Source organism: Neomonachus schauinslandi, chromosome 2, assembly GCF_002201575.2.
Source record: "Neomonachus schauinslandi chromosome 2, ASM220157v2, whole genome shotgun sequence".
Lineage (NCBI taxonomy): Eukaryota > Metazoa > Chordata > Mammalia > Carnivora > Phocidae > Neomonachus > Neomonachus schauinslandi.
This window is the reverse complement of record NC_058404.1, coordinates 126242674-126256756: the sequence shown is the minus strand read 5'-3', so window position 1 is coordinate 126256756 and position 14083 is coordinate 126242674. Positions and strand designations below refer to the sequence as shown.

Genomic DNA, 14083 nt, shown 5'->3' with positions numbered 1-14083 from the left:
AAAAACAAACCTATTGCTCAAAAGAAGCAAAACTGTTCTTGTTACAAAAACCTGAAAGGACTTTCTCCAAGGAGTCCACATGAAAATGAGCCTGTGTGATCTAACAAATAACACTCTCAACAGTAACTTAGAGGAAGAGCAAGGGTGACTGTTACAGATCTATGTCCTATGACAAGTGTCAGTGCAGACTGATGGTATCACGCTGAGCACCGGTTGGTCGGTAAGGGAATAATTCTGTGGAGTGGGTCAGGCCCAATATGCTGTAAGTTGCAGAACCTCCTTCTCTGGTGGTCTGACTTGATTTCAACACATATTTTATTAAATCTAGAAAATGGATTTTGGATACTAGCCCTTTATCTGATATGTCATTTGCAAATCTTCTCCCATTCTGTTGGTTGTCTTTTGGTTTTGTTGACAGTTTCCTTTGCTTTGCAAAAGCTTTTTATCTTGATGAAGTCCCAATAGTTCATTTTTGCCCTTGCTTCCCTTGCCTTTGGTGATGTTTCTAGGAAGAAGTTGCTGTGGCTGAGGTCGAAGAGGTTGCTGCCTGTGTTCTCCTTCAGAATTTTGATGGACTCCTGTCTCACATTTAGGTCTTTCAACCATTTGGAGTCTATTTTTGTGTGTGGTGTAAGGAAATGGTCCAGTTTCATTCTTCTGCATGTGGCTGTCCAATTTTCCCAACACCATTTGTTGAAGAGACTGTCTTTTTTCCACTGGACATTCTTTCCTGCTTTGTCAAAGATTAGTTGACCATAGAGTTGAGGGTCCATTTCTGGGCTCTCTATTCTGTTCCATTGATCTATGTGTCTGTTTTTGTGCCAGTATCATACTGTCTTGATGATTACAGCTTTGTAATAGAGCTGGAAGTCTGGAATTGTGATGCCGCCAGCTTTGCTTTTCTTTTTCAACATTCCTCTGGCTATTCGGGGTCTTTTCTGGTTCTCTACAAATTTTAGGATTATTTTTTCCATTTCTTTGAAAAAAGTGGATGGTATTTTGATGGGGATTGCATTGAATGTGTAGATTGCTCTAGGTAGCATTGACATCTTCACAATATTTGTTCTTCCAATCCATGAGCATGGAACGTTTTTCCATTTCTTTGTGTCTTCCTCAATTTCTTTCATGAGTATTTTATAGTTTTCTGAGTACAGATCCTTTGCCTCTTTGGTTAGATTTATTCCTAGGTATCTTATGGTTTTGGGTGCAATTGTAAATGGGATCGACTCCTTAATTTCTCTTTCTTCTGTCTTGTTGTTGGTGTATAGGAATGCCACTGACTTCTGTGCATTGATTTTATATCCTGCCACTTTACTGAATTCCTGTATGAGTTCTAGCAGTTTTGGGGTGGAGTCTTTTGGGTTTTCCACATAAAGTATCATATCATCTGCAAAGAGTGAGAGTTTGACTTCTTACTCAACACCCAAAGAACAAAGAATCCAATCAAGAAATGGGCAGAAGACATGAACAGACATTTTTCCAAAGAAGACATCCAAATGGCCAACAGACACATGAAAAAGTGCTCAACATCACTCGGCATCAGGGAAATCCAAATCAAAACCTCAATGAGATACCACCTCACACCAGTCAGAATGGCTAAAATTAACAAGTCAGGAAATGACAGATGTTGGTGGGGATGCGGAGAAAGGGGAACCCTCCTACACTGTTGGTGGGAATGCAAGCTGGTGCAGCCACTCTGGAAAACAGTATGGAGGTTCCTCAAAAAGTTGAAGATAGAGCTACCGTACGATCCAGCAATTCCAATACTGGGTATTTACCCCAAAGATACAAAAGTAGGGATCCGAAGGGTACGTGCACCCCGATGTTTATAGCAGCAATGTCCACAATAGCCAAACTGTGGAAAGAGCCAAGATGTCCATCGACAGATGAATGGATAAAGAAGATGTGGTATATGTATATATATACATATATATATATATACACACATACACAATGGAATATTATGCAGCCATCAAAAGGAATGAGATCTTGCTATTTGCAATGACGTGGATGGAACTGGAGGGTATTATGCTGAGCGAAATAAGTCAGAGAAAGACATGTATCATATGACCTCACTGATATGAGGAATTCTTAATCTCAGGAAACAAACTGAGGGTTGCTGGAGTGGGGGGTGGGGTGGGAGGGATGCGGTGACTGGGTGATAGACACTGGGGAGGGTATGTGCTCTGGTAAGCGCTGTGAATTGTGCAAGACTGTTGAATCTCAGATCTGTACCTATGAAACAAATAATGCAATATATGTTAAGAAAAAAAAAAAGAAGATAGCAGGAGGGGAATAATGAAGGGGGGGAAATCGGAGGGGGAGACGAACCATGAGAGACGAGGGACTCTGAAAAACAAACTGAGGGTTCTAGAGGGGAGGGGGGTGGGAGGATGGGTTAGCCTGATGATGGGTATTGAGGAGGTCACGTTCTGCATGGAGCACTGGGTGTTATGCACAAACAATGAATCATGGAACACTACATCTAAAACTAATGATGTAATGTATGGGGATTAACATAACAATAAAAAAATTAAAAAAAAAAGAAAATGGATTATGTGTTCCTGAATCAGTTGTTCTTAAATGTCTTTTTTTTTCCTTAGATGAATGTTGTTAAATATTTGGTGGCACTGATAGTCATGTTCCAGTAGTAAAGCTCTTTCTTTACTCCAAGTGCATATAACACTTTGATAGAGTATGGAGTTTGAGGTTGGATTGACTTTTGCAATCTGGAAAGCTAAATAAGGATACTGGCCTCAAGGGGCCATCCAGCCTATGGAGGAGCTGAAGATGTGCCCTAATAAAAAAAAATTCAGCCTAACAAATCCTCTGGAATATGCCTTAGTGTCCAAACAAATGATAGCAAAGTTCTACCATCCCTATATTGTGGTCACAGTAAATTTAACCTGGCAGATTTTTCAAGCTTTTATAACAGATACCCACTTGGTAGAAAAGCTCCGCACACTCGTAAAACTTTGTCTAGCTTTGAGCACTGTGATTCCTTGGTTTATCTTTGAAGGTAAACTACATGCCAAATACATATTGAGAAAATGAGAGGAAGGAACTTGTTGAGTAGGACTGTTATTTATAATCCAGTTAAAAACTGAGGGACAACCTACCCAAAGTAACATTTGGTTACAGACTAAATGATCTATAGCCCTTTTTTCCTGTCAGGAATTAGTTAACAAAGACGTTCCTTGTTAGTGATAACAAAACTTATGGCGCCCTAAAGCTTAAAAAATAATAATAAACTACTTGTCTCAAATGCTAAGAGAACTGCATGCTCTAGCTGATAAGAGTTGGCATCATGTTATTAATAAAAAACAAAAAAATAAGTTAAAAAATGAGGCTAGAAAATACCCTCTTATACCTCACAGAACACATTTTTATCATTCATCAAGAGCCTTTTTACTTTTTTGACTCTTGCAGAATTAGGTGCTGGTTCTGAGTAAACATCAAGGTATTTGCAAAGAATTTCCCAATGGGAAATAGTTACTGAATACTAAGGTTTGTGTTATTGTCAAAGGCGAGAAAATGCTCCGATTTTGTGATGCTCATTACTGTGACTTTTCCTATTAATAATCTGCCTAGAAGTCAGGCATCCGTGCTTACTGACAATTACCCTGTGTCACTCAGTGATGATAATTGACGGTAATGATGAAAAGCAGAGTATAAGTTGACCACACCAGTGTGCTAGAAATCAGGAAATTCAGCTTCTGGCCTTCACTCAGTCAGTGATTTTATGATATTTGTCATATCTTTTGAACATTTTGTATCTCAGCTTGTCCATCGGTTAAACTGAGTTTGAAATAACTGCCCTGGTCTATCTCACAGGAATGTTGCCTGGACAAATTGGATAAGTGTAAAAGTGCCTTGGAGGTAAAGCCACTCTGTGTATAGAGATTAGTGTGATGGAGCTACTGAAAAGTATGTTGCAGAGGCTAGAATGGTCCATTTCTGCAGGCTTCATGACTAGATAAGGCTTCATAATGGATTCCTGTCAAGCAAACCAAACCCATCTTATCAGTTCATGACTGTATAGTATTTAATGGAAAAAAATCTCTTTACAAACATTTGTTACCTTGATACAAATGTACATTAAAAATCAGTCATGTTTTAATTAAATAAAACCTTCCTAAGTAGCTTCAAAGCAGTCTCTAATATCCAGTTGACAGTTTCCATAGTCTATTTAGAGGAGTCATAAACATTTGATATGCTTGATAAAGTTGAGAAATAAGTAATGAAACAATGTGTGGGGAACAGAAATGGATTGCAGTGTTTCCTCAGGTAATAATTGCTATGAGTTTTAAGACTCTGACATTACCAAATTGAGATTTCTCTTTTGTTTATTTTATAGAAATGTCAAGTTCTCATCTCTGCCTAAGTCATATGTTTTTTCCTGGTTACTTCATTTTCTGTTGGAGTTAACATCCTCATTCTCAATCATAATCATGATACAGACAGAGCCACTCATTGCAGCTCAAAAAACATAACCAAATCTCTTGAAGATGGAAAAAAGTGGGGGAAATGGCCTTCCTCGAAAGAATCCCTTAAGTGCTTTTTACTCCTCCCTCTTTTTCTCATCACATAAGTGCTCAAGAGTTCCTATGTAAATTTACAGCACCCATGTTTTCAGCCCTTGAGAAGGATAATTGAGCAAGTATTTAATTGTTTGGATGTTGCATAAAAGAGGTTCTGTCCAAGCTAACTTAAGAAACTTTTATTCCCCAGCCAACTTGATCTCTTTTCTTCTGGCAGGGGACCATTCCTAGTGGCACTAGGGAAATCTTGGCATCCAGAAGAATTTAACTGTGCTCACTGCAAAAATACAATGGCCTACATTGGATTTGTAGAGGAGAAGGGAGCCCTGTACTGTGAGCTGTGCTATGAGAAATTCTTTGCTCCTGAATGTGGGCGATGCCAAAGGAAGATCCTCGGAGTAAGTATCAGAAACCTGTTTATTCTGAGTGAGCTTTAAATAAAGCACAATAATTTTTTTGTTATGAAACCCTTCCATCAGTTTTCCTTTTTATTTTCTTCTTGCTTGATCCCCTCTCTGTTTTCATCACTGTTTATTATTGTAAAGCAAAACTAAATAGACCTCTGTAGAAGTATATCGGACTCATGGGGTTAAGTTGTCTTTGGTTTTGTCTTACTGAGTGCTTGCTTGTCTGGTGAAAGTCTAGCCACTGTGGGGAAAAAATAATTTACTGTGGGTATGCTACCTCAACAGGACCCTGTTTGCTCAGGAATGAAGAGGTCACACAGGACCACACACATCAGAGTTCTCAGAACTGACACCTTCACTGTTTTAAATTAAATTCCATAGCTTTTATAAGAGCAGCATTTCCCCATTTGTCAGGGTTCAAGCACAGGGCACAGATCTCATGAAATATATAAAACATGAGGCTTATAAATGATATATTTTTCTTAAACATATTATAATGTTTAAAAATATAACTTATTTTATGAGCATATGCATGTGATAGAAAAATAATCTAAGCACCTTTTTTTTTTTCTTTTCAAAAAGGGAGTAATTTAGGAGTCAGATATATAATAAATAATGATGAATGAATGAATTTCCTGCTCTGGAATATCCAGTTTGCAGTTTACAAAGAAAGGATCAGTCATTTCTTATGGGTGACCAGGAGTTGGAATTTTATTTTAGAAGCATCCAGGGTGCCTGGTCTCCTACGAAACTCGTACAGCTAATACAAAAGATGGAAATGACATTGCCGAATTCTAATATTCTCTCTATAAAAATATAATAATGAAACTTTAATTCATGTCAGTTGAGAGAAAAGTTAGTATGAACTATTGAGTACTTTGAATTTCCGATTACATGTTTAAATGGTTCTAAAACTTTGAGGACACTTAAATTGTAACTATACCACATGAAATATTTCTATATTATTAATTTGTACAATATGTTGGGAACAAAAGAGTAGAATGATACAGGCTGTAACTTCCGAAGTGAGAAATAATAAGACTCTTTTAGTATATAAATATATTCTATAAATTCTAGAATAATTAATAACACAAAGTCAGGTAATAGTCTTAGAACCAAATGAGGTTCTAGGAAATGGAAATCGTATCCTCATTGCCTTAGAGGTGGGCCAGAACTTCATTACAGAGACAGAGTCTATGGATTGTGTTTTAGTTGTTTGATTTTCTATTAAAGAAGCAATAGTAATCTGTCTTAAGGATAGAAAGGGAAGTAAATGTCAAAAGCCTTGAGAAATGATTTGGTTCAATATACATTTGTTGTACATGTTCATAGTAATCTTTTTAGATCTAAACAACTGCCATTCCCAGTATCCTTCAGTAGTGCACTGTGGTGTTTTCTAAGGCTAATAATTTGCTCTGTATCATTTTATTTTATTTTAACAATTTTTATTATTAAAAACATTTCACTCTACAGCAGTTAGAAAATACCAAAAAAATGTAAAGAAGAAAATTAAAGTGACCTATATATTTTACCAATCCCAGATAATTCCTGTTAACCTTAGGATTTATTTTCTTCCAGTTTGCTCTTTATAAGTAATTCATTTACAAAATTGTAACCATACTTTACGTGTAGCATCCTCTTTTTTGTGATCAATATTATGGAAAGAGTAAATTCCCATTTTATTAACTGTTCTTCAAAAATAATGTTTAATGGCTCCATCTGTCTCAATCTAAAGAAATGATTCCTTGCAAAACCAGCTTCTCAGGACTTCTTTTACTAATTAAAATCTGGCCCAAGTCTTTGATATTGCTATTTTTAACCATACAACCATTGTTGATTAGAATCCATACTTTATGGTTCAAACTTTAGACACTCATTTGAGTGTGTGCTTAGTGTAGTCACAGCTGATTTCCAGAATCCCAAACATGTGTTAAACTGATTGGATTACACTGATTATGTTATTGCTTCCATCATGCACCAAAGCACAGGTTTGTTTTAATTTTCAAATGTTTTGCCCTTCCTCCATGACATTTTCTTTTTTTTCCTCCATGACGTTTTCAAGATAATACTATGAAACCTTTGTAACTTAATGTTCCCTGACACCCTTTTGAGAGAAAGCAGAATGTTTCATAGCAAGCACTTACGAAACGCTTACTTTATTTACCACATGTATAATGTTTAAAAAACACAATAATCATTCTTTAAATAAGTTTATTGATGTGTATTTATGGGAAACACACATATTATATAGTGTATCAGTTTAGACAATTTGTGAGTCTGTCCTTAAGTATCATGTTACTTAGAGGAAAAGCTCACCGTAAAGACAAAGCATGTGTCTACCTTGGGTCAGTTTAAATAAGGCTGTGTTGGTACAACTAGTAAAATAAGCATTTGTATATTTTTCATCGTTCTTTACATCCAATTACCTTTCTGTAACAGGAAGTCATCAATGCTCTGAAACAAACTTGGCATGTTTCCTGTTTTGTGTGTGTGGCCTGTGGAAAACCCATTCGTAATAATGTTTTTCATTTGGAGGATGGTGAACCCTACTGTGAGACTGGTAAGATCCTAAAGCCGTTAGTTTCTTAAGTTTTGAATAAAGATAAAACATTAACCCTTATATTACTATAAGGTTGAAAGGATACATTGGGCAAAGTAGATTTCCTAACTATTTTAGGGGCATTTAAAGCTACTCTAAATATATAGCAAAAAACTATGTAAAATTTTTATGTGACTTTGCCAAAACAGATAGTCCCAACTTCATCAAGAGAAATGAGAATATAAGCATTACCTAGTAGGAAAATATTTTACTTGAATCCCTAATAGTTTATGGATATGAATTCTACCAAATTGTGGAGCTTAAAGCCACCTCTTACACTCTAACAGCGAATTTTGCGTGGTTTTAAACGTGAGAAATGATCAACTTTTGAACGTGATATTGATTTGCTCTTTAAGGCAACTGTCTTGACAATAAATTGGAAGTCTTTTGTTACTCTTACTTGAATGGGAGGGTAATCTTGGCTTGGGTTGTTCCCTTAGTAAAATTATTTTTAATAAACTGAGCTCTAAGTACCAATCTACTACATTTGTCCTATTACCTGAGCTCTGAACCCTTCTTTTCTTTGCCAGAGGCTGTAAGTGAACTTTCATAACACTTATTTGTTAATATTACTCTTACTTAGAGTAATGTTTCAAAAAATAAAATATTTTCCCTTTATCATGCCTATTTCACTACCACTGCATTTCCACTGTGGAGTTTTATTGTTGATCTACCTTGATATTCTTTAAAGTGTGGTGCTGGAGGAAGGGAATATTGCACACTAGTTAAGTTAAAGAGCAGTCAACTTCTAATTTGAGGCTAGTCAGCATCACTCAGACCCTTTTTTGCTCACTCAATTCCTTTTAGATCCTAGGCAGGACCAGTCTAGATCTATGCCAGACGATCCACCAGGAAGCTGTCTGGAAATTCCAGTGAACTATCCCATCTATGGTCTATTTTGGGACAGGATGGCTACAAGCTGCCTACCCTGATTCAATCAGAATATTTCACATTTTGTAATTTCACCTAATTCTTCTGAAGAAAGAGCTTGTTTGTTTTAAAATTAAGCTTTGCAAGACATTTTGACTAAACTGGCAGATAGTCCCTATCTAGCCAAATACATACAAAACTACTTAGCCTTAATATCGTATTTAATGTACTCTAAGAAGTCAGATTTTTTAAAACCCAAAAATTGCTCGGAAAGGGAAAAATGTTGAAGATTTATTTAAATGTCACTTCTAATCAACTTGATCTATTTTTGTTGTATTTCTTTAACCTCCCACATTTGTTATTACCCAGACTTTCCCATCTCAGTAAATGCCCCACTGTCCACTATCCCAAAACCTAAGATTCTGCTCTTTCCCTTGCTCTCGCCATATCCAATCTAATTAGTAAGTTCTAGTAGTTCTACCCCCAGTGTATATAAATTCATTCATTTCTCTCCACCTCAATAGTCACAACTAAATCCAACTCACTCTCTTTGCCTGGATGCTCTAATCACCAACTGAAATGATATATCTTCTTTCCCCCCGACCCTCAAATAGCAGCTATGATAATATTTTGTTTCAATGTGAATTAGATTATGCTTGATACCTCTTGGCTTCCACTTGAGTAAACCCTATACTCTTTATTAGGCTGACCTTATCTTCTACCACCTTAACTTTCTGTCCCTGAATTCTAGGCATACCTAGCCCCTTTGCTTTTCTGAACATGCTAAGATTCTTCCTGCCTCGGGGCTTTTGTATTTGCTGTTTCTTCTAACTGATCTATTCTTTCTCAGCTTTTCTGTGGTGATTTTTCCTTTTTTTGTCAAGTCTCTGCACAACTGTTACGTCCTTAGAGAAGCCTTTCCTAACCCACCTAGTTAATGGAGTGTTACATACTTCCAACTATTCTGTATCACATGACTATTTTTTTCGTGGTTCTTGTCACAGTCTGAAATTATTTTTTATCACTTATTTTAAAAATATAATAAGTGACGACATCCTATTCCCAATGAGATTGTAAGCACCATGAAGAGAGCAGCCACATCTGTCTTCACCACTCTACCTGCTGTCGGTGCCGGGCACATAGTAGGACTCTGTCAACATATGCTCAGCAGATGGTGCTAGGAATATTGAAAATTGTTAAGAGAGGTAAATTAATGAAATGAAACTCTACTTTCTACTCCAGCCCAAGTTGGAGTAAACACAAGTAGTGAGAGTAGTTGCATAAAAGAAAATTGCTAGTAAGTTCTAATTTAGTAATAATAAAGAAACATCTCATCAATACTGCTTTCTTCAGAAGGAAATCCTATTAGTATTTTATAACTTTAATCTCTGTCAAGTAAATGGTGTTCTCTGGCTAAGAATTTTGAGCATGAAGTCATAAATTTGAAAGGAAATCGCAGCATAAGAATAGTAGTTAATACTGTTATGATACAGGCCAGCTAGAAACTCAAGTCATGGCACTTATTTATGGAAGGTTCTTGTGACTTTTTTTTTTTCTTCCCTACCGAGTCAGATATTCTATGAAATGTGCTGATATCAGATATTCCTTCTTGATTTATGTTCTTTAGTCTTATTGTTGCTGGTATTTGGAAGCTCTCTTGTCTTTTGTTAAAACAGCCATGTCTATTGATAACTTATCAGGGAACAGAGTTGTTCTTCATAGGTATTTGGACACTTAGGTAGCTGGAGATAAGTGAGAAGTATTATTGGAAAAATGGAGTAAAGGACGTTAAGTTATGTAAATAACATTTACCCCAAAGGTAACCTGAAACATGTTACACATATTGTCAAGCCAAACATGTCTTCTGAACATTTTTCAGTTACTAGTAACTTTATCTTCATCTTCTCATTTAATTCCAATTTTGTTGCTGCTTTCTAGGAACTATTATTCTAAAGCTTTGTCATATTTAAGTTATGTCTCCCCACCCCCACCCTGCCCCAATACAGATTATTATGCCCTTTTTGGTACCATATGCCATGGATGTGAGTTTCCCATAGAAGCTGGCGACATGTTCCTGGAGGCCCTGGGCTATACCTGGCATGACACTTGCTTTGTATGCTCAGTAAGTAAACTCTTATTTCTAAATTAGAGGAGCACAGTATGGCCACTTTTAGCCTAAGCACTAAATGGAAATAACAGTTCTTGTATCTTTGAATCCTTCACACATAAAAGTATTTTTACCATGATTTTGAAAGGTGTTCATTGAAAGTTCTGACATTTTTTTGAATTATTTGGCACAAAATAAGATGCTTTAGAGAAAATCTTATTTTTAATAAATTTGTGTTTATAAGGAGAAACTACATATTTCTTAAAACAGTAAAAGTCCTTTACATTTTTTTTTAAATTCTGTTTTATTGGGGTGTTTTTAGTAATTTTTGGAAACATGGGTACCTGAAATAGAAACAAACAATTCTAATCGGAGGGGGAGACGAACCATGAGAGACTATGGACTCTGAGAAACAAACTGAGGGTTCTAGAGGGGAGGGGGGTGGGGGGACGGGCTAGTCTGGTGATGGGTATTAAAGAGGGCACGTTCTGCATGGAGCACTAGGTGTTATATGCAAACAATGAATCATGGAACACTACATCAAAAACTAATGATGTGTAATGTATGGTGATTAACATAACATAATAAAAAAAATATTCTGATAAAAAAAGAAACAATTCTAAAAATCTATTGTTGAATTAAGAGTGGAAGCAAACTGTATGTTGATTTGCTTCCTTCCTTAGCAGTAGTCCGTGAATATTTTTTCTTTTTAAGACTATAATAGAATGTAGTGATGTATTTACCTATTTTGTTTGATATCTTAATATTTTTGGTTTTATTTTTAATGATGAGGATAACTGTAGAGATTCACATTTACCCTAAGACTTTTATTTTTAATGCTTTTATTTATTTATTTGAGAGAGAGAGAGTGAGAGAGGAAGAAAGAGTGAGAAAACATCCATGAGTAGGGGAGAGGGGCAGAGGGAGAAGCAGACTTCCTGCTGAACAGGGAGCCCAATGCAGGGCTTGATCACAAGACTCTCAGATCATGACCTGAGCTGAAGGCAGACACTTAACTGAATGAGCCACCCAGGTGCCCCCTTGAGACTTTTTTTAAATTTAGAAAGTATATATCCAATAAAGATACTCTGTTCAGATGTTTGATTTTTTTAATTAGATTTAATATATCTAATAGTTTTCAATACCCATCGTATGAAGGGAAAAAAGTAATGTTAACTGAAGTCAAATGATTTCCCCAAACATTACCTGGTTGACTATTAAATTCATCTTGTTTACCTCTTCCATTTCTTAGACTTCATGAGATCTATAAAATGCAACAACTTTTAGCAGATTTGCCTTCTCCTGTTCTCTGGTAGAACTGTTTTATTATACTGTTTTTTTTTTTTTTATTATACTATTATACTTAAGAAAGACAATAGGAAAGACAAGAAGACATAAATGCAAATAGTAAGTAGACTGTATAATCATCTGGTAGCCAGATGTTGACCAGGGTTTTTACTACAAGGAACAAAGAAATGAATTAAAAAGAATTCTCAGGTATTCTGTGCTGATGTGTTTGGGAGCTTGGGAATATTGGGCAAAGCAATTGTATCGTGTTTTCATTTTGAGTGCTTTGGTTCCCTACCACAGGAGGCAAATTTAGAGCATTGATGAGTGTTTGAGAAGAGAAATTACATTTAATGTGACCTCCTTGTTTTCTTATTAGGGCCTAGTAAAGAAAAATAATGATCAGTGATTTAAATAAATTAGAATACATTCGAGGAAAAAGTCATTCTTCATTGCTTTTGAAAAATTACATGAAATATCATAGTAATCATTACATGTCAGAGTGTCTAATACAACCAACGAAAGTGCTTTGTCTTTTTTTATTCTCTCAAAGTTTTATTTATTTATTTATTTATATTTTATTTTATTATGTTAGTCACCATACATTACATCATTAGTTTTTGATGTAGTGTTCCATGATTCATTGTTTGCTTATAACACCCAGTGCTCCATGCAGTACGTGCCCTCAATGCCCATCACCAGGCTCACCCATCCCGCCACCTCCCTCCCCTCTAAAACCCTCAGTTTGGGGCGCCTGGGTGGCTCAGTTGGTTAAGCGACTGCCTTCGGCTCAGGTCATGATCCTGGAGTCCCTGGATCGAGTCCCGCATCGGGCTCCCTGCTCGGCAGGGAGTCTGCTTCTCCCTCTGACCCTCCCCCCTCTCATGTGCTTGCTCTCTCTCATTCTCTCTCTCTCTCAAATAAATAAATAAAAATCTTTAAAAAATAAAAAAATAAAACCCTCAGTTTGTTTCTCAGAGTCCATAGTGTCTCATGGTTCATCTCCCCCTCCAATTTCCCCCCCTTCACTTTTCCCTTCCTTCTCCTAATGTCCTCCATGCTATTCCTTATGTTGCACAAATAAGTCAAGCAGAGAAAGTGCTTTGTCTTATCCACCAAGTGGAAAAGTCATTTTCCCCTTTTAGGCATATTTGATAAAATAATAATATTCTTTTAAATAATGCTTCTTTTTCAGGTATGTTGTGAAAGTTTGGAAGGTCAGACCTTTTTCTCCAAGAAGGACAAGCCACTTTGCAAGAAACATGCTCATTCTGTGAATTTTTGAAAGTCAACAGTTCAGGCAGGGGAGGAGAAGAGATTCAAAGAGAAAGAGGAGAATTGGGATTACCAATTAATTTTTAGATTTAATATTTATGGGAATTTTGAAAAATAATAGTGGCCCTGAAGGGATAAATTCCAGCTTTAAAAACCAAGTCTATGAGGAAATATTTGGCTTCATAAAGTAGAGAGACAGTTTGGCATTTATAAGATTACTTTTTTCCTGTATTTTCTGCCCATAAAATAACTTTTATAAAAACCAATTTCCTGGTTGACTATTAAATTCATTATAGAATAAATTAGTGAAGAATTAAATTTTAGAATAAAAACCTCTAACATCTATGCTGAATTAATTATACTTTCTTTCCTTATTAGGTAGTTCTGAGTAAATCTGTAAAAGGAAATGAAAATTGCCTTACACTCTATCAATAAGTAAAATGTATTTTTTAAAAAAACAGTGCTTGTCTTTAAAAGGAAATAGGAGTTTAAACAGAATTTTATCAGTAGTAGGTGTCAGTTTTTAAAAACTGTATGTACTTTTTTTGTCTTACTGATCAATCCAGTAGGAAAGACTAAGATTTTCCATCAGAATGTGCCATGCCAATAAGAGATGTTACATATTTCTCTCATCCACCCCCCACAAAAGCCACCACATTGCTTATAAATTTCAGATTTTTACCTTTTATTAAAATATGGCCATTTCTATTCATTGTGTATGCTTTATCACCTATATTAGTCAAACTCCCATTTTTTTCCCCTTCCCTCATGCTGAGGTCAAGAGAGTAAGTAGAAAAGAGTGAGGTTAGGAATTATGGGAAATCAGAGGAGGACTGTATTCAAAAAATTTTAAAATTCTCCCCTTTTCAGACAGTGAATCCATTAGATCAGTTTCAGATTTGTACTACTGACTGATAAAGGTTTGACAACTCTCTTTGCAAAATAATTTTTTCTTTAGTTCTACATTAGAAAAGTAAAAGATTGGCTTGGGGATGTG

General features: G+C 35.9%; 1 protein-coding gene across 2 annotated transcripts in view; it reads left to right on the top strand.

Moving 5' to 3' along the window:
- Nucleotides 1–13352, top strand: part of PDLIM5 (PDZ and LIM domain 5) — a 204191-nt gene extending 190839 nt beyond the window's left edge. For both annotated transcript variants that reach the window (XM_021680426.1, XM_044912907.1), the window contains 4 exons: nucleotides 4759–4939; nucleotides 7388–7508; nucleotides 10424–10539; nucleotides 13007–13352. In XM_021680426.1, the coding sequence (XP_021536101.1) occupies nucleotides 4759–4939; nucleotides 7388–7508; nucleotides 10424–10539; nucleotides 13007–13096 (508 nt within the window). In that variant the 3' untranslated portion in view covers nucleotides 13097–13352. The remainder of the gene's footprint in view (nucleotides 1–4758; nucleotides 4940–7387; nucleotides 7509–10423; nucleotides 10540–13006) is intronic.
- The last annotated feature ends 731 nt before the right edge of the window (nucleotides 13353–14083 follow it).